The following is a 19,807-nucleotide window of genomic DNA, read 5'->3' on the forward strand; positions in this document are numbered from 1 at the left end:
CTTGAGCAGCTACAGATAAAGACCAAAGGAAAACAAACCGCCCGCCGCCGCCGCTGCTGCTGCTGCTGCTGCTCGAAGCGTGTCCATTAAAAATAGACAAAGTTGATTTCGGTGTCGCCCTGCCAGCTTGAACGCCAATTTGGCAACACTCTCCCGTCAGTGCAGCGATACGAAGCAGGCCATTTGCTGAACCCGGGGGCTGTCACACTACGTTCTCCAATACAATAGAGCTATACTATTTCAGTTCGAGGTGCCTCTATCAGCTACAGAGCACACGAGTTGACTTGCAAAGAGGCATCATGTTCTCTGGTTGACGTGTATTGACGTCAAAGCCATAGGGGTATTTGTACAGGAGGCGTGGCCACGAGGCCGCTCCACACTTCAGTGCCAATTGGTTGCCAAGACAACCAGACCCACCTCTTACGTCAACCGGTAAAATTGCTATTCTGAAATCTGTTTGCTTGTCTGCCCTGCTTGATTGCACGCAAAGGTAACTTTAAAGTTTCGCCCTGCAGGTGTTTAATGAGGCCGCGAGTGAAAAGGGAAAAGGGTTAAATTCATTGTAAATTAACCTGAAACTGCATGTTTTACTTTCTGGTAGTAGGCCTAATGTGCTCTGCAAAAATGAATGGATTTTTTTAAACAAAATAATATGCAAGGATTTAACGTTTAAAAGAAAAGACAATTCACAGTATTTCTACCTCTAGTCATATAATCCAAACAAATTTGTAATTGCCATTAAACATTCTATATAATATTTAACATTACATAATGTAACATGGCAGGACCTCATGTGAAACTAAGCATTTTATCAGCCACAAAGACACTTTTGATCAGCTACATAACAGCACCATCTGTTGGAGAAAATAGAACATTTCCAATACAATATATATATATATATATATAAAGTTTTTTATAAAGTATTGGTACTTACTTTAGTAACAGGCATTTTTTTATTCACACCCATCTAATGTCACACAGACACTCCCCTTCTCATATTCTCAAATATTAATAAATAAGGAATACAACTACAACATCTTGTAAGCAAACTTTATTTGACATCTAACGATCACGTCATGTTTAAGATTCAGCACACGTTCACACCCAGTTCTCTTCAGCTCATGCAGTGACGGCTCCAACACAGAGCAGTGGATTACGGGCGGACAGAGCAGCACTCCGAAGGCCTCCGCTGTCACGCATAGACTTCCTGAATGTAAGAGTTCCAGATGTGCTTTTGGCATTTCCTGTCTAACATTCTCCAAGAACACACTCAGCCTCTCCTTACTGGGCTTGCTACATATTTCTGAGACACAGACCCAGCAGCCCACTCAGAAATAACAAAGGCATTTGTGTTTAGTAATGTTTATCCATGATAATTTTACAAATTTACAAGGCAGGCACTTACAAGCAAACATTGATGAAAGAATTCATGACATTGACATACTCAAAAATGGTCACGCCTAAAAACTCTCTGTACTGTCAGATTAGTGGAAGGGTTGAATTTCCCACACAGTCAGGTGGGGTCTGGGAAAGCCAACAGCTTTGAGGTTTACTGGGGTTAGCGGAGTTCTGTCATCAGTGTTTCCGCATGTACTCTCCTGTACCCTGACATCAGAGTCCAAACAGGAAGCCTTGCACTGGGCTGACACCACTCTTTAGGTTTAGAGAAAGGGTCGGAATAGTCCCTAAATAGGACAACTCGACTGTTATATAAAGACAACAGGATCTATTTGTCCTTGTGTCTCATAATTTCTAGTGATGTGTTTTGAAAGCGGCTGAATAGTCTATTTTTGGATTGTTTACAAGTTGAGTAACCTTGCGTGAGTTGTCAAAACGTGCACTTATACCCATGGTTAAATGTGCAATCCATCATGCCAAAATATAGCAGCACTGCTGTACCGCTAACCTGCCCTGACTCAGAAATGCGTATTTGAGTTCATTCTTTGAAACCAAAGCCTTCGCGCTGCTGTGAAGTTACATAATTTGTCAGAGAATTTGTCCAGATGATGCATCACAATGTTATAGCATCCCCATAAGGTTGACAGAGTTGTGGCTCAGAGTAAAGTGTCTAAACTATTGGATTGGATTCCCTATTGTCTTTGGTGCTAATTAGCAAATGTTCGCATACTAACGCACACAACTATGATTGGTAAAGAATGCTGACATTATATATATATATATATATATATATATATATATATATATATATATATATATATATATATATATAGAGAAAAAAAACACATTTATCACATAGATTCCCAATTTGACAACTCTTTATTGTTGGGGCTCTGGGAAGTTTGGGGCCTAAATATGGACTCACAGTTGACATTATTTTGGGAAAATCTGCTTTAAGCTTTTATGTGACTTATGTGGGTGCTCAGAATGCAGCACTGGAGGTACAAACAGGAGATTATTTGAATATAGGTCCAAGTCCAGGTTGACATGGACACATGTTTAGTTGGCATGCACCACACAAGCAACCAGTAGGGTGTACAGGAAGAAAAGGATTGAGAACATTGTGTTCCTCCGTAACTGGGTCGTATTCTATAGCTGGTATGAAGTTGACACTCAAAGAGACCAGATATGGCTAAATCAACAGCGTTATCCATATATCTCATTTTCCACCCAACCAGTCTGCCGGCTCTGGGCTCTGCAGGTCTCATAGATGTCATTGGTCACAAAGCCGCTCTCCCTTTCTGCACATGACACATTCTCATAGTCGTCACAATGGAAGTCCTGGAAAGGAGCACCGGAGTGCTGTTTCAGGATGTCTGCTGGTCCGCTGCTGTCCAGAGCAGTGTGAGGCGGCAGTTTGCTAATGTCACTAAAGGCGTAAGGTCCTTGTATGGCGTAAGGTGATGCTGTTGTTGACATCCACGGTTTTGATCTGCTGGGGTAGCTTGCTGTAGCTGCTGTTTCTGTCTTCCTCCTGAATATGTAAGAAATTACATTAAAAAGCGCATCGTGATCATCACAACATGTTGCTGATTAGTGAACCTCGTTACAGGCCACATGAAGTTAGAAAACACATTTCCACTTGTTTCGAACCACAAACTTTTCTAAGACCAAATATACATGAAGGTATTTGTATACAGTATACCCTTAGAAAATGTGTGCTTACATTGGCCAAAACTGAGTAATTAGTAGAGCTTGCAGTAGAGCTGCATTGATGTTCTTGAATATTAAATAAACGCATTATGCACAGATATATTAACATTAGTGATGGTCAAATGAAGCTTCGCAAACCACTGTTTTTATGTTCTGAGCTCACTAGATGGCACTCTGTTCAACAAAGGGTTGAAAACAGACTGCATTGTGCTTCCTTTAACCTTCTTGCAATTCATTGTGTTTTCAACCCTTTGTTGAACAGAGAGCACCATCTAGTGAGCTCAGAAAATGTCTTCTTCTTCATAAAAGGAAATTCTATCTATTAAAAAGGCTTCTATATGTGTCACTGTATTACTCTCTATCCAGAAACACAATGTTTCATGTTTGTGTTACATGTATGACAGCGTGCACTTTTTACGGTTGCTTTTACCTCTTAGCACGCTGTTTATAGCAGAAGAATCCAGCGGCTGCAAACAGCAGCAGTAGCAGAGCAGGCATAGTTGCATAAAGGATGTAGGAAACATAAAGGGTGTTGTCTGAGAGAGACACTGCAAAGGAAAGAACATTACTTGGCAAAACTTCTTGTTAGATGACTATTCCTTTCGATTTTATTTATATAGGGCTTAATCGCAACAACAGTTATCTCATTGTGCTTTCCATAAAGAGCAGGTCTAGACCGTACTCTGTGATGTTATTTACAGAAACCCAACAGTTCCCACCAAGAGCAAGCACTAGGTCACAGAGCCAAGGAAAAACTTCCTTTAAGAGGCAGACACCTCTAGCAGAACCATGGCTCAGGGTGGGGGGTCATCTGCCTCGACCGGTTGGGGGTGACTAGAGCTTTATCATTGAATAGTTAGAGCCCGCCAAGTATCAATAGTAAATATACTTATAAAAGTGTTATTTTATTTTTCTTACCTGATGACTCAGGTACTCCTATTTTTATCCTTTCATCTCTCTCTGTAGTTAAGAATATGTTTGGCCTCAGAGATGGAACTAGAGCAACCAGAGAACAAGTTCACCAGTTGAATATGACATGAAAAAATTATGACACACAGCATTGTTTATCTAATTAGAAAAAAACAATAAACTAAACAAGTCAAGAATTTGATTTGAAATATTAAAAGCATCATGTAAAACAAATTCCATGTTTGGTGCCTAAAGGTTTGAATTTCACGTTTGAAATTTCCTTATTGTTAGATGATGTTATCACAAGCATCTCTATGAACCGTCAGCTTAAGTAGACTATTTGAAATTTTTCACAATATATGTGTATACATGTGTATTATTACTTTTGAATATGTGTTGATTGACCTTTTGTAAAACATGTTATTTTGACTATTTTAAAAGTAAAATCTAAGATAAAATCTAAAATTTAAGAGTAAAATCTATCTTTAAGGGAAAGTTATTTGCGACAAGCATGAATGCATCATACATGTACTGTAACGTACAACCCAAACAATACATAATACATTAACATTATTATATTTTGACCACTATAGGTCTTTAGTTACACAAAAGGGAAGTTAAAATTTAAAGTAAGTAGTAAAGTAATAATAAAGTAGTAATGTGGTGGTTTAGTCAGACTTTTAGTATAAAACTGCAGTCACTTGTTATCTATATATAGAATCATCATGCATTCAAGGACAGCATGTGTGGGGTAGTCAGGTACAGTTATACCTGCATGTGCTGTGTTCCCTTCCTCAGTAACTACTGGTACTTTTTCTGTAAAAGACAGAGAAAAGTCAGTTAACATCAAACAGTCATTCCATCCTTGCAAATTACGTAATCATCGCTACTTCAATCACTTCATAAAAAGCTTAAATACACGAAGGCACACATTCAAGCACCGTCTCACATCCGCAATAGAAAAAAAGAAAAGATAAACAACCAAAGAATCAGAAAAAAAGGAAAGATTGATCAAAAAAATAAAAAAGAGAGCCCCAAATTGTCTTCAGAGAAGTAAACTGTTTAAATAAAATAAAAAATGTGCTTTAGGTTGTTGCACAAAGTCTTCAACACAGGCTCAGTGAAGGGTTGTTTCACAGTTTTGAGTCCCTTAAAAGGACTCTAAACCAAAAAGGTTAATTTAAAAATAAATATTTAAGATATATACGGTAGCTTAAAGAGTGTTTGGTGATTCAAGCACCCAACGTCACCTTCCAGGCTGCCAAAAAGGGACTACGATTAGACAAAGGTTAGTCGGGGGGGGTTAGGTGCCTTGAAGTCAACGGTTGCAGCGCTGCCTGGAAGTCGATATATACATTTTGGGCTTACCAGAGAGTAGAACTTTACAGTAATCCAGACAACCAACATTTAAAATTGCACATGACTTGTTTAGTGCTAGTGGTCAACTGCGGTGGCAACATTTTAATAATGGTTTTGGATAAACAGATGGATAAAATTCAGATTTTGTGGATTTAAGAACCAAATAAAACCAAGAGGGCCGAATGTCAAAAATTCCCAGTCCTGCGCAGCCAGGTACAACAGCCCAGTGTATGTGATCTACTACTGGCTCACCTTCCGGGTATTTGCACACAAAGTTGTTTTTGGAGTTGCAGTTGTCATCGTTCCACTGGAACGGGAAATGACCTTGTTCGTCGGGTGGTGCAGAGGGCTGGTAGTAGAGAACCACACACATTTCAACACCACACGATGGCTCGTCCCAATGCCAGTTCCTACAACAAATGGATGCAGACTTTTCAAAGTGTATAGCATGTTGGACAATTCACATAATTGAATGCAATTTTACTTTATATCTGAATTTGTCATTCCCAAATTCTTGCAAAGGACTGTAGACATTCCATCATTCCCACACAAGCACCATTTAATACAATTATATGACTACACCCTTTGTAGACCTGAACTTTGCCTTGCTTCCATCCAGCCAATAGTACTGCGAGGGACACCCTGGGCTTGTGGTGCCTGCCCTGTAACGCTGTGGGCTGCGTCGGAGCCCGATCCAGAAGTCTCCATCTCCAGCCTGCAGCTGCTGTATAAACCTCCCCATCAGCCGCTGCTCGCTTTCTGTTTCAATGCTGAGCAAGTCGCCTCCATCCGACATGCAGGCCTGCCTGGCATCCTCGAAGGTCAGCCTCTGCCTGCTGTCCTGGATGTAGGACACCTTGTAGCATGGGCGCTCTGTCCCGCGCCGACAGATCCTTTGGCCTGGACACCACAGTCGGCATCAGGGTAAAAAAAACAAGATAAGTGAAGGCTTATTTTTCTGAAGACTTCCTGTGACACCCACATGGCAAGAAGATTATAAACAACCTATCTGGCATCACAGACAAATTGGGAACCAGAACTTGTTGGCCTGTCTTTCCACATTTTCCTGCAACGTGGGAAGGGTAAACTATATGTTAGTGAAATTACAGTGTAAAAGCTATATTTTTAAGGCCTTAAAAAAGACGTTTTAGCTAGATTGGTAATGTGCCATTAAAATAGTTTTGATGCAGTGGTGCATTGTGAGAACTGAATGCGTCTGAAATGCAGTGGGTTGCTGAGGTGGCACAACGCGTTGCTTTATTATTGACTGCAGTATGTTTATTATGGCTTTCAAAAATTAATGATGGTCTAAGGCACAGATGGAACATCACTTACGGGTCTTTTTGATGTTGTTAATATTCCAACTAATAAACAGACAGTAAATTAAACCAGTGGTTCCTAACCTTTTTATTGCTTCTGACCCATTGATACAAAGTCTTGTCTACCTGTGACCCCTCAGTACAGGTTGTATAGGAGTTGAGAACAAGTGAGGTTATCATGTGAGAGAATTTTTAAGTTCCAGAAAAAAAGCCAAGAATAAACAATTTATCTCTATTATAAACATTGCTTCTATCATTTCTATTTTTACCTTACAGATAAAAGAACATGAGTCTATGGATGTGGGTATCTGTTGCATATTGGTGTAGTCAGTACATGCTGCTGTTACAGTATCATAGTAAGCACTGTAGCATTGTTATGGGTAGGCTACTATAAGATTAAAGGGAGAAAAACGATGTGACCTCCTACTTCAAATCACTGATGTAAACACGCCCTGTTGAGGTTCATTTTCCAGCACATCGCGTGCTGCTGTAGTCTATGGCTGCAGTCTGGTTGTCATTAAAACGCACATAGGCTTGCTGTGCTGTATGCTGGTTGTCATTAAAACGCACATAGGCCTGCTGTATGCGTTAGCTTCTTACGGTGGTTCTGGTATCAACCTCGTTACCTCAATCCACTTAATAAAACACAAAAATATATAACAAACTTAGGCCACAACAAATGCACAGCCTCGTTCAGCGCTGCATGCAAACTGCAAAAACTTACTCGGTAAAAAACAAACAAGTCTAAGTCTTACCTTGGAGCAAAACACACAACATTACACCGTATCAGTGACATTTAAAAAGCGAGCTTTAGTTCCTCCGAAATAAATTCTTACCATTTATTTTAGACGCGGATCCAGGGTGGAACAAAACGGCGATAACAGTGCCAAACAGCTTCATAAAATCCATGTCTACATGTTCCCCCCAGTGTGTTGCAAGATTAGTCTTGGAATCAAGCGTAAACGAGCTTTTTACAAGTTAAACTTCAGGTTTTCAAACCCTTTGATAACCAGACTACTGATAGAGGCAGCCGAATGGTCTGTCCAGTCATAAGTGGGTCGTCTGGTGGAGGCGTGCATATGGCGTCTGGCCGAGGGGGGGGGGGGGGGGGGGGGGGGGGGGGGACATCAGGAGTGACATATCGTCCAACATTTTTGCTTTGAAAAAGAGAAAGTAGCCTATTGTTGCTTTTCAGTGGTTCTTTTCCCTCAAGATGTAAACCCACTGAGGTATGAATTTGTGCAGCGTGTGTCTTTTACTAAATTAACAAAATACCATTCCACATGTAGTAATGTCATTATAAAGGGATGAATAGAGGTCTTTGTGCAAAGTATTCATCATGCTCCCCGAATTAATATAAAGAATGAGTATCTCTTCTTCCTTTTTACCACACACGCACACAAACACGCACGTGCACGCACGCACACACACACACACACACACACACACATATACACACACAAAGTGCTGTCCGGGGGGGGGGGGGGGGGGGGGGGGGGGGGGGGGGGGGGGGGGGGGGGGGGGGGGGGGAATAGCTCAGAGGAGAAAATGAAGCAAGAAAGCAGGTTGACTTCAAAAACTTTAATGGTACGTGTTATAAGTACATCTCAGTTTTTCCATGTCCTTGTCTGGTAAACATGTTTACCTCATATGATGTGATTCCATTTCCTTAGTTTATCTGTGTCTGATATGGCTGGTGATTTGAAAAACATCTCCCTTGAAGCAAGTGTAAGTGTGTGAAAGGAAACTGACTCACTGTGACAACACAATGAGATGCACAGCCAGGACAAAAGTGAGATAGGGACAGTATAAAAGATCAAGAGGAAGAGAGAGAGCGAGAGAGAGAGAGAGAGAGAGAGAGAGAGAGAGAGAGAGAGAGAGAGAGAGATTGAAACAGGAAAGCATGCAGATGAGGAAGAGGAAAGATTTTTTTTTAGAACCACACTTCCTGTTCATTGCTTTGGTTTCAGGCATTGCAGATTTATTTCCTAGAATATGAGTGATTGTAAAATTCTGCAGCAGTCGTGTGGATTATACAACAAAAAATAAATCGTTTCACACTGTTTAATCCAGCAAAACCATCAGACTGAAACTTTCCCCCAAAAGACTAAAATGCTGTTTCATGTTAAATGTAGTTGTTTGTAGGATTTTATTTGTCTCATTCATGCAGTAAATGTATTGGATTTAATTTCATTGATATGCCTAGTTCAAATAGCGGAAAATGGGGTAGAGCAAAGGTGTTTGCATGCTTCTCTTCATTATGGGGGCCAAATTAGACGTTAGGCCCGTTTTATTTGTATTTATGTTTTTATGTAAACAATGAAAGGAAAAACTTATTAGGGGCCCGAATATTTTTGTCAGAGGGCCAGATGTGGCCCACAACCCACTATTTGCCCAACACTACGCTAAAGAGACGGTCAGAGCGATCAAATCTATCCAACAATACTTCGTAACATTCCCTTCCACAGGCTGCACAAGTCAGTCATTGAATGGCTTGATGAGTATGAAAATGATTTTTTACTATTTACTAAACCGAAGCTCTACGCATTGCATTCTTCAAATTTCTCTTAACTATATAATTGCTTCACTAACTCCCACATTTCAACCACCAGTGCAGTGATACAGTGCTTTAAAAAGTGCTTTAAAGAAACTTTAGACCTTATCTTTGAAAAACATATACAGTATACCACAACCTAACAACACTACAGTATAGGTATACTGCTATCAAAATACACACACGTAAACCTCTCATTTGAAACATATCTACTAACAATTGCTCTGCAAGACATGTACAGCAAAAATAGTACAAAACAGAGAGAAAATAACACAATGCTCTGCCATGCTCTGCTTTTTATAGGCTTGCTTATTAGAGGCCTTTGTCTGCAGCCCATGTCATTGTATCTTGAACTACAACAGTTTACAGTACACAATTAAGCACCACAGCCTGAAGTTTGTCCTCCTCTTATGTTGTTTAAATTTTAACAACATCCATCAACAGATGACATTGGAAGCAGAGTAATAAACAGCAGCACCTCTCCGCTCTGGGCTGAGAGAGGACAGACAATCACAGGCTGTTTGTCTGTGTGTAGGTTTGTTGTTTACCACTCTCTCTATCTGACTCTCTCTGCTGTTAACACAAGGGTGTCTGTCTTGCGAGAGTCTTGTTGTCAGACTGAGCCTTTGGATGCTTGTCATGTGTGACTGAATGAGTTTTCCTTAGTTTGCTCTTTCAAAGCCTTTCAAAGCTCATTCGATTAATGGCTGATGCAGACAAATGTTTTTCTCGTGATTAAGAGCTGTGACTGTTGAGCTTGTCTCAAAGATTATTTGTGCTAAACAGGAATCCACGACAGATAATTTCACATCAGGACTTTAATGTTGGACTCTATGTGCAGGTGTTATAATTAAATGCAATTAAACATTTTGAATGGGGCATGAGCATTTGAAAAATGCCATGTAGATTAATTGGTATATTTGAGTGTCCATTTGGGTTTACATAAAACTAGACAGCAACAGCCAGGATGGCCACATGACAAATCAAAAAGAAACATTTAAAATAACAATTGTAAAATAGATGATCAGAGTCAGACATCCCACCTTCAGGATCAGGGCAGCCACATTGTTAGATTAAGCTGATAGGGGTGCTGAAGCAAAAATGAGCTAAGGGGCCCCTATTAACCCATGTCTATCCAACTTTATGTGCAATATGTGCAGTTTTTCTACGCCAGAATAAGAACCACATAAACAATGGCTGTCACTGTGCTGTCTGTTCATTGAGGAGGAAGTTGCGTCTCTTGGCTCGCACTCCTAAAGGCTGGTGGATCACGAGTCGAGCAGACGGAGACAAAGAGGCATTTGAGCTCTGTCTAATTTTGGCCAGCAGATGACACCAAACTACTGATGAAACGAGGCCGAGCAGCAACTCCTATTCACTTTGACACAAATGTGTTATTGTCCAAAGACAAGTATTTTAATCATGTACAATTTTAAGGTAATGCTACTTTACTGGAATGTGCTACATTGTCTCACAGCTGGAGATACAGGTCACTAACAATATTAAAGATTAAACCAGCAGTTCCCAATCTTTTACTATTATTAATTGTTTTTTTACTTTTGACAGTTTCAAAAAATCTTTTTGTTGTGGCTCCATTTCTTGTTCCAAGTTGTTCCACCAAAGACACATTTCCACTTTGAACTTCTCAGAAGGTTTTATTTGTATAACTGTTAAAATCACCCAGTATTTCACAAAAAATATACAATTAAAAATGTGAGTAGCAGAACTTATATTTTTGTAATGAATAACCTCACACTCCCTATAATGTCTCTTGGATCCATAGGTTGTGAACCACTGGACCGAACTAAAATAACTTTATATTAAGTATCTACATCAGCTACAATAGTGAAATACCAATGTTATCCATTAATATTAAACTAATGTTGTCATATACTGTATAATGATGTCTTCGTCGCAGGGGACATTGTTTTGAATTAGAATGAGCAACTTTTTATCACTTTAGGTACATTTTGCTGATAATACTTCTTTTAATCTATGCACTTTTGAATGCTGGACATTTACTTGTAGTTGGGTATTTTTAATGGATATATGGTATGATTACGTGAATATGGATAATTCGTTTACAATTAAATGACATTGATCGATTTTGTTTATTTCATATGCTTGAAGAATGAGGACATTTAATTAGATAACTTTTGCTACGCAAGTAAATAATGCACGCTTCTACAAAACCTCCTCTGCAATGTTGGAAAACAAACTTGTCAATGCAACATGCTCTTTTCACACCCTGAGGGGTCTTTAGTTACTCTAATGATTTATTGTATCACAGTATCCCAACTGCCTTCCCAGTGTATCCTCTTTCTTCTAAAACTAAATCTGTGTTCAGCACGCTTTGGGCCTCATTTTCATTGTTCTCTAATGTCATATGTCAGTAACCATTCTCGCTCTTGGTGTCTAATGTATCTAGCTTTAGCCTCCCTACTGAAGAAATGGTTGCTTTATTGTTAATTTCTACTATATAATTTTTGTTAAAAAATAAATATTTAGCTTATTCGAAGCAGGGACATTTTCATATTTCTACCCCATGAAGGAAATCTTAACTAATCTTTCCGTTTATCTGTCAAAATCCCGGAAAATTGGAGCTGCATGGTGGTTTCATTGGGGAGTGATGATATGCTACAAAAGATGTGCTATATGGCAGTTTACATCAGATCAGATCTATTGACAGGTGAATATTATTTTCCAGATATCTCCATCCCGACATTATCTTTGACCCTGCAGTCAGAGGAGAAAATGAAATGGAGAATGTGATTAGAGTGCAGAAGAATGGTTAACGAGTTGAGAGGTAACATCACCGGACGCAGACAAGGACAGGAGACATTGTACTAGAGAGAACATCTGTGGATAGTGTAACAAATGTCTTCTCTCACCATGAGCACTTTAGCAAAAACACCAATGCTCCTTTTCATTCTATATTTCTGAAGAACAATAGGGTTTCTCAGTGGAATTGTGGCCTATAGCTATATGACCTGCAATGCAAGTCTATGGAGACAATAGCGGAAAGGGTTGTTATTCAAGGTAAATTAACAAAGGTTAATCCTGGATAGTAGAGGACTTCATTGCTTGTGGCAAGAATGATCACCTTTCAACCATTCAAGGGGTTTTGTTCTCAAGAAAATGAATCCTTCGTTCAAGATGAATCTCTGCACGTTTTTGAAAGCTATACTTTTGTAGAGTTGTTGATGTAATTTATTTGTATGAAAGAGGATTAGGGCCACTGTTGAACATTTTTTGTGAGTTCTGACTTTATCTCAGAATTCTGAGAATAAAGTCAGAACTCTGACTTCATTTTCAGAATTCAGATTTTATTCTCAGAATTCTGACTTTTTTTAATTCTCAGAATTCTAAGATTAAAGTCAAAAGTCTGACTTTGATCTCAGAATTCTGACTTTATTCTCAGAATTCTGACAAAGTCAGAACTCCTATACATCTTTGACCAGTGTCCCTAATCCTCTTCCGTATATTTGCAATGCAGTGCAGGATCTCAGTTATTAATTAAAGAAGATAGCAATAGAATTAGCATATAAAACAAATTTATGTTTAAGTTTTCTGAATTTAGTGTATTTATATGAAATATGGAAGAAATTTGACCATGGACAATTGTGTTGACATAGTTTCAAAATGCAGTTCTATTCCTGAAGCAAGTTTATTCACTATGAATATGTTCATTGCATCCACGTTTAAACCCTTATTTCACCTTCAATAGTCAATTTTTGACGGAGGGAAACCTAAAACAGCAGTTGTAGTTAACCTGAGGGATGTGTGTCAAGTCCCACTGAAATATTAATCTTTTCGGTTTAGATTTGACAGTGAACCCTGCTATGCTGGCATCTAAACAAGAAGTTAGGGTAGAAAAGTGCAAGTGTGTGTTAGTGTGTGTGTGTGTGTGTGTGTGTGTGTGTAATTGTGCATGTGTGTGCGCAGCGATCTATAAATTGAAGGGAGGAGAGTCACACCTCTATGGTTTTAGATGTCTTGTGGCTGTCAAACACTAGAAAAGCCCCACTGCACAACTACTTCTGAGACACCTGCTCAGTTAGGAGCTAAGGTAAGACTGTCTCATAGGTCTATTTGAAATGTATTGATTTTAAATTGCAACATTTTTGGTAAAATGTCAACAGTTTCAGTTAGACAAAACAACATTTGCAACTAAATTTGATACAGAAAATTGGGCAGATGTTAATTTCTAAATAATCATATTTGTGTATCTGTTGTCAGGGTATTTTTTTTTAAATTATTTGTATATTTCTTTCCCTCTAAATACAGAATTTATGAATTTGAGTCTCCTCCAGACAGCATGACTATCCATATTTGTCTCCTTCTGCTGGTTGTGCTTGTGCAGCCAGCTCTGAGTCTCTTCAACTGTTCATCTCAGTATGAAAGGACCCCAGGTAGGTTAACTATCACTTTCACTGAGCCAAATGGTTTCATTTTTTATATGAGCATTCTGCACAAATAAAACACACAGTGTTTGTTGACGATAGAAATTGAGAAAATGACTTTTCCCCTCTGCTTAATGTAATGGACTTCATTTCTCATCTCGGTCTCGGCAGTAGCAGCAACAACTGGATCATTTTAATTTAACCTCTGGTTCCAATGGGAAATATGCTCTCAATCACTAATTAATTCAATACTATCATCCTTATTGGTTTCTCTTTTTCCATTTTTTGATAGTTAATTCAGACATGTCAATTGAATGTGGCGCCAGTATGATCACCGTGACAATCAACCTGTGTACGGTTCAGTGGTCGGGCTTCCACACCACAGACCTGGCTCTGAACGGGAAGCACAACACTACGGAGTGCAAGGGCTCTAGCGACACTAGTGCCAACCCTCCAGTCATCCATTACCAGCTTCCTGTTAACCAAAGCCAGGATAACCCCTGCCGACAGTCTCTGCAGGTGCTGAAAGACTTTGGTAGAAGATGGTGAACAATAATTAACTACTGGAAGGTTTTAAGGAGATATTGACATAGAGTCAAACAAAGTATTTCCAGTGATTTTACTGCAACAGGAGTTCAGATAAAACATTTTTAGTTAGGGTTCTGTGACAATTTCAAAGAAGCTGATGTATTGATTATGTTGTTTGTCGTCTCCAGATTGTAAATGAGGCCCCGGACCCCACAGGTCCCTTCAGCAGCTTCTCAAGTATTCAGTCAGTTATCATCACCGGGTTCATTGACACACTTCGCTCCCACCAAGGGGTGATCAGCTACTCCACTGACCTCTACTATCGTTTCTCCTGCCGCTACCCACTGGAATACCTGCTCAACAACACAGAGATTGTAGCGTGAGTAATCATAACATCTTAAAAAAAGAGCCTACATTGTGCAAATGGGACATTTCTGTTACCATGTTACCATTTTGTCTCAGGCAACACATACCATTTGTTCATAGTCATTTTCTTTTTCTATGATTTTGTGTTTAGCTCCTCAGTATCCGTGGCGACCACTGACAATAACGGAACCTTCATCGATTCACTCAAAATGAGTGTTTTTAATGTAAGTACATGAAATAATTTACATAGTATACCAAGTTTACTAGAGAGCAATTCCTCATGGTTTATTTTATTGTGTCTTATTTTTCCAGGACTCTAATTATGGCTTTCCATTAGTGGTACCTTCGACAGGCCTTGAGCTGCGAACCAAGATCTACGTGGAGGTCAAGGCTGTTAACCTCACAGGAAAGTAGGTAAACGTACATTTGGTTGAGTTGATGCTCATAGTGAATTTGCTTATATGAAAACAAATATATGGAAATAAATGTGAGTACACTGTTTTTGTAGCAAACTAACTCATTGGCCAACTGGCCTCTTTTTAGTTTCCATGTACTGCTGGATCAGTGCTTTGCCACTCCATCTCCTTACAACATGTCAAAAAATGAGCAGCACAACTTCTTCGCAGGGTATGGACGCACACGTCATTAACAGCTTTTCACATGGTGGACATAATTAAACCACAATATCCCTTTTTTAAAATATGAACTCTATTTCAATTATTCTGCTCTCTGTTAGCTGTTCAGTGGAAAACAAGACGTCTGTGACAAGCAATGGCGTTTCCATGGTTGCCCGATTTAACTTTGAGGCCTTCCGCTTTGTTCAGCACCGCAACTTGGAAAAGTCCAGCATCTATCTGCACTGCATACTGAGACTCTGTGAGCCCGGCAAATGTAAAGAGCTGCTGTCTGTAAGTAGTCAGGAGCAAATGAGTCTGCTTTGAAGACATTTTCAAAGACAACTTTCGAAGGTACCCCATGTCAATATGTCTAGGGCAGAGATTTGAATATATACATAACCATGTACGTAACTTCCCTGTTTAAAAATATAGATATATACAATTTTCTATCCAGTATCTAGACAGTGGGTCACATTCAAAGCTTTAACAAACCCAAAACCAGTGTTGTTTGTAACGCGTTACAAAGTAATGTAAAAAGTTACTTTCCACAGGGGGTAACAGGTAAAGTAACGGCTTACTTTTTAAGAAGTAACAAGTAACGACCAAACACTGCATTTTAAAAGTAACTTTCCCAACACTGCCTGACTCTTATGAACAACATGTTTCTGACAGGATTGCAAGACATTTCTGGAGAATGAATATTTTTTTCTGGGCATTTTATGGCCTTAGTAAATATCTGATGTTACACACTTGGATGTATGGAAGGATTTTCCAGGCCTGCATGGTTTTTAGGAAAGCAAATTATTTTCAGTAATCACAGAAGACACACGTCACCCTCATTCACGGCAGTGTTTACTCCTACTAGTGTAACTTTTATTCATATGAATGTGCATAAAATACGAACGACCATATTACAACACGGCCCGCACTCACAGCACTCACAACACACAAATTCACACAGGCAAGACACACACAACGCCGCCGGTTATCTATTTAGCTAAATTGAGCCGAGTGCCTTTTTCAGAGATTTACTAAATAACATTTCCGTCACATTTACTCACATTGCATTATAACATCAACTATGACATGTATGTTTGTTTAAAATCTGTATTAGTACACTATAAAACCTATAAAAACAACTACTATGCCCTCTTGTAATCACAGAACACACACATTTCAGCCTAATTCCTGGCCGCACTCTGGATATTGGATTTAAACCACAGTGTTTACTGAATTGTACAGGACCCCTCATGGCTGCCCACAGTGCCTGTACTTTTGTACTCACCCATGCCAAATGCATACTGTCCCAGTGTTATATAGGAAAAATTTACTATAAGTCCCACACTGACAGTATAGGGAGATGACAGGAAATGTAGGAAGAATGATAGGACACGACTATTACAGAGGTCCTTGGTCATTCCAGGGGTGTGTACCCTAGCTAACTGGTCTTTAACATTTTCCTTTTTAATTTTATCATAAAATACAACATGTTTGTTGTTTTTCAGTCCTGTAACAACAGAAGAAAAAGATCTGTGACTCCTTTTGGAAAAGAAACCAGTGAGTCTGCCACTGTTTCAGTTGGACCTCTTTACACTGCCGGAGAAAGTAAGAACCAGCAACAGACATTACTATGTTGAACCATGATAAAAAACGTTGACTTTTTCTCTGACTCTCTTTCTTATCTTCCTGTTTTACAGACACACCACATGCTGCTGCCTACAGTGAGTACATTGTGATCAAATTCCTCATTAGAAACATGTGTACCTTGAAAGATTTTAGGACAACCCAAAGAGCAATCTTCATTTATCTCTCCCTGTTTGAATCAGGTAACAACATGCCATCAGAGCGGGCTAACGTGAACGTGGCGGGCCTGGTGGTGGGGGTGGTGTTTGGCTTGGCTGCTGCTGTCTTGCTGGTTCTTGGTGGCTGGTTCGCCCTGAAGAAGTTTATTTGGGCGGGAGGATTACCTTGAATATGACAAATTGTCTTTGCCTTGTCGCCTCACAGCATATTGTAATCTGATAATGTTGCGATTTGTCAGTAATAATCAAATGTGTTTTCTGGTGACCATGGAAACCTAGCAATACATTGGTATTTTATATAACCTCCTCTGTATACTTCACGTCATTTATCGGTTATGATGGAATAGTCAAACCTGTCAAAAAAGAAACATTAACAATGTGAGGCAGTTGTTCATTTTAATATGTTATGTCTTTTGATAAAACTTTCCTACCGGTCAGACAGTCTCACTAGTTCTTGGGTAACATGTACAGAACATCATTTCTTAAAACATTTATATACATATATACAAAGATATACATTTTAAAGACTGTAATCTGCAGTATACAAGTCAGATCTGTTTTGTACATATTAAAAACTATGTTTGATATCAGGTTGATGTTGCACTTTCTGATTTACAGTATATAACATAAAGATATACTGACATTTACACACTTATTCACATGTAGAATGAAACAAATACATCAATCAAAACCAAACACTCATAAATATTTACAGACTTACTTTGCTGGTACAATGGCAAAAAACAAACCACATTTATGGATGAAAATACAAGTCAAATGATACACTTAATAGGACCATAATGGATATTTGTTGTAATTGTTTTTTGTAAAAATTTACAGTAGTTTCAGTTACTACACTGAGTGCAGAATGTCTTGGATCAGAGCAGAGAGTTTAACGGAGAAGTCCTCCTGCAAATAGCTTCCTGGCTGTAAGGATGTGGAGGAGGAAGAAGGAGACAGGCTGGAGGCTCCCTGGACCTCCAGTTCCTCTTCCAGGCCTTCAAACAGCCTATCCATCCGGGCCTGAAACAGTTGGCTCTGCAGGACTGCATTTTGGCAGAACCGCTCCAAACTGGCTGTCACTTCAGCCTTACTAGGCCGTGGCGTTTCTAGAAGAGCAGTAAGCTCTGCCTTGACAGCCCCCACTCTGTTCTGTGCCTCCACTCTCAGAGAACTAACTTCCTGTCCCAACCTGGAGCTAATTTCTTGCCAGTGCTCTGAGATGGCAACATCTTGCTCCTTAGCATTTATCGCTTTCAGATGTTCGACCACCCCTATGGTTTTAGTATGGAAATCGCTGATGAGGTTAGCCACCTCAGAGCTGCTTTGCTCCAGGGTTTGACTCATCCAGTGGAAGGCTTCCTGATACAGAGCCGGAGTGGCCTCTGACTGGGCCTCTGCTGTCTCCAGGCCCTGCAGATAGAGGCTCAGCTGACCACACAGATCTCGGGTGTTGCTGCTGAGAGAGCTCTGGAGCTGCTGGGTGAAGGGACCCAAGCGCTCCCTCATGCTGGCAAGAGCGGAGCTGAGGGGGGCTGGAGATGGGGACAACCTCTCGCGCAGCTCGGCCAGCTCTTGTTGCAGACGATTACGCAGACGCTCCGACTCCATGATAAGTTTGCGTTGCATCTCCTCTGCAACAGGGTTTTTGCTCTGGTTATCTGGGTTGTAAAGGCCGCTGCTGTCTATGTGGGTCTTGTAGATCTGACTGAGTAAAGGAGACAAAAGCGTCAATTTAGGAGGGGATTTTGAAATGGTTTCTCTTTAAATTTTCAACTTGAGTGTATGGATGCACATTTATTTCAGGTCTTAAACAGTGTATGAGTTTAGAGTAGTTTGGTCAACTTACTCCACATCTTTGCTGAGTTCTGAGTTCTTTGAATCATTCCAGATTGCCTCCCTGGTGTTACGATGAAGTGGATGTGCTACAGACAAAGAAAAAATACATGAAAAAAAAGAAATCCATTGCAAAGTAAAGTGTATTAAACAGCATTTTTGGAGCAATGCATACCTGAAGTTGTCAAGAATGACAGGGCGAAGATCACACTGACTAGACACATGTTTATCTTTCTGTGGAGAGACAGATGAAAAAGAAAATGTAAGATTTCCTGTATCTATAAATTACTTTACACATATTCCCTTCTTGGTGTAAGACAGAAGACAAGAAGAAAATCAATAAGTTGAAAAGAGGCTTGCCTTTACCTGAGGATCAGAGGACTGCATAGTGACTTCTCCTCTCATCTGACTTATAAAGGTCCTTGTTATCAGAGCGGCAGCCCAAACTCTGCTTGTGTCAACAATCAACACGTGGAGGGTCACACTCATGACGGAACACAAACACACACGCGCACACACCCGCACACACACACCTACACACAGTGTGTGGCCATGTCAGTAGCGTCCACTGTAGAACTTTCATGAAACTTAACAGCATTCTTGTATGATGTCATGTCAATTAGGACACATATTTAAGATAGTGTGTCAAAGGGAGAAAGATTTTTGATAAGAAGCATGACAGAATAACAATAAAAAATACTGCAATAAGATAACAATGCTTTCATGATAATGCTCTCACAGTAATGAAAAGAAAATGTTGAAAATGTGGTATGTTCAAGAAATTTATTAGAGCGCCTAAAAATAGGTTCAACCAGTTCAAGTTTGTGTGTCCACAGCCAGATAACAAATGTGGCTGGATTTCTGGCTTTTGACGTCAATGACCCACTTTGCCAGGAATCCGAATTGTATGAATATTTACAACGGGGTCACTTGTTTGACCCACTGTGACTGTTGTGGCTTTTTAATGTTTAGTGTGTTTTCAATTGTGTAAGAATTCATCCCA

The 19,807-nt window shown here is 39.6% G+C and overlaps 4 protein-coding genes across 8 annotated transcripts in view; 1 reads left to right on the plus strand and 3 right to left on the minus strand.

Moving 5' to 3' along the window:
• Positions 1-327, minus strand: part of sik2b (salt-inducible kinase 2b) — a 39,310-nt gene extending 38,983 nt beyond the window's left edge. For 3 of the 4 annotated variants that reach the window (XM_034867839.1, XM_034867837.1, XM_034867841.1), the window contains exon 1: positions 1-326. This exon is cut by the window's left edge and continues 216 nt beyond it. The gene's annotated coding sequence lies outside the window, so the exon portion shown is untranslated. The other variant, XM_034867838.1, reaches the window with a different exon arrangement.
• Positions 328-2,363: 2,036 nt separating this feature from the next.
• laynb (layilin b) lies at positions 2,364-7,788 on the minus strand. The gene is made up of 7 exons (XM_034867317.1): positions 7,535-7,788; positions 5,973-6,279; positions 5,632-5,789; positions 4,792-4,836; positions 4,030-4,107; positions 3,542-3,659; positions 2,364-2,932 (listed from the first exon to the last, which is right to left on the minus strand). The coding sequence occupies exons 1-7, from the start codon at positions 7,605-7,607 to the stop codon at positions 2,605-2,607; spliced, it is 1,107 nt and encodes a 368-aa protein (XP_034723208.1). The 5' UTR covers positions 7,608-7,788; the 3' UTR covers positions 2,364-2,604.
• Positions 7,789-13,158: 5,370 nt separating this feature from the next.
• On the plus strand, positions 13,159-17,191 carry LOC117942032 (zona pellucida-like domain-containing protein 1). The gene is made up of 11 exons (XM_034867316.1): positions 13,159-13,321; positions 13,540-13,664; positions 13,948-14,174; positions 14,372-14,562; positions 14,701-14,773; positions 14,862-14,959; positions 15,093-15,176; positions 15,286-15,457; positions 16,672-16,771; positions 16,864-16,887; positions 16,993-17,191. Exons 2-11 carry the CDS (start codon positions 13,571-13,573, stop codon positions 17,136-17,138), a joined length of 1,209 nt encoding a protein of 402 aa, XP_034723207.1. The 5' UTR covers positions 13,159-13,321; positions 13,540-13,570; the 3' UTR covers positions 17,139-17,191.
• A 158-nt stretch (positions 17,192-17,349) lies between these two features.
• Positions 17,350-19,234, minus strand: zgc:162608 (uncharacterized protein LOC100037332 homolog). 2 transcript variants are annotated; one of them, XM_034867319.1, is made up of 4 exons: positions 19,171-19,234; positions 18,980-19,038; positions 18,818-18,893; positions 17,350-18,676 (listed from the first exon to the last, which is right to left on the minus strand). In XM_034867319.1, the coding sequence occupies exons 2-4, from the start codon at positions 19,026-19,028 to the stop codon at positions 17,821-17,823; spliced, it is 981 nt and encodes a 326-aa protein (XP_034723210.1). In that variant the 5' UTR covers positions 19,029-19,038; positions 19,171-19,234; the 3' UTR covers positions 17,350-17,820. The 2 variants fall into 2 exon arrangements, with proteins under 2 accessions (XP_034723210.1, XP_034723211.1); XM_034867320.1 differs by having other exon boundaries at positions 19,165-19,189.
• Between the last annotated feature and the right edge of the window lie 573 nt (positions 19,235-19,807).

The sequence above is a fragment of the Etheostoma cragini genome, chromosome 3 (assembly GCF_013103735.1).
Source record: "Etheostoma cragini isolate CJK2018 chromosome 3, CSU_Ecrag_1.0, whole genome shotgun sequence".
Lineage (NCBI taxonomy): Eukaryota > Metazoa > Chordata > Actinopteri > Perciformes > Percidae > Etheostoma > Etheostoma cragini.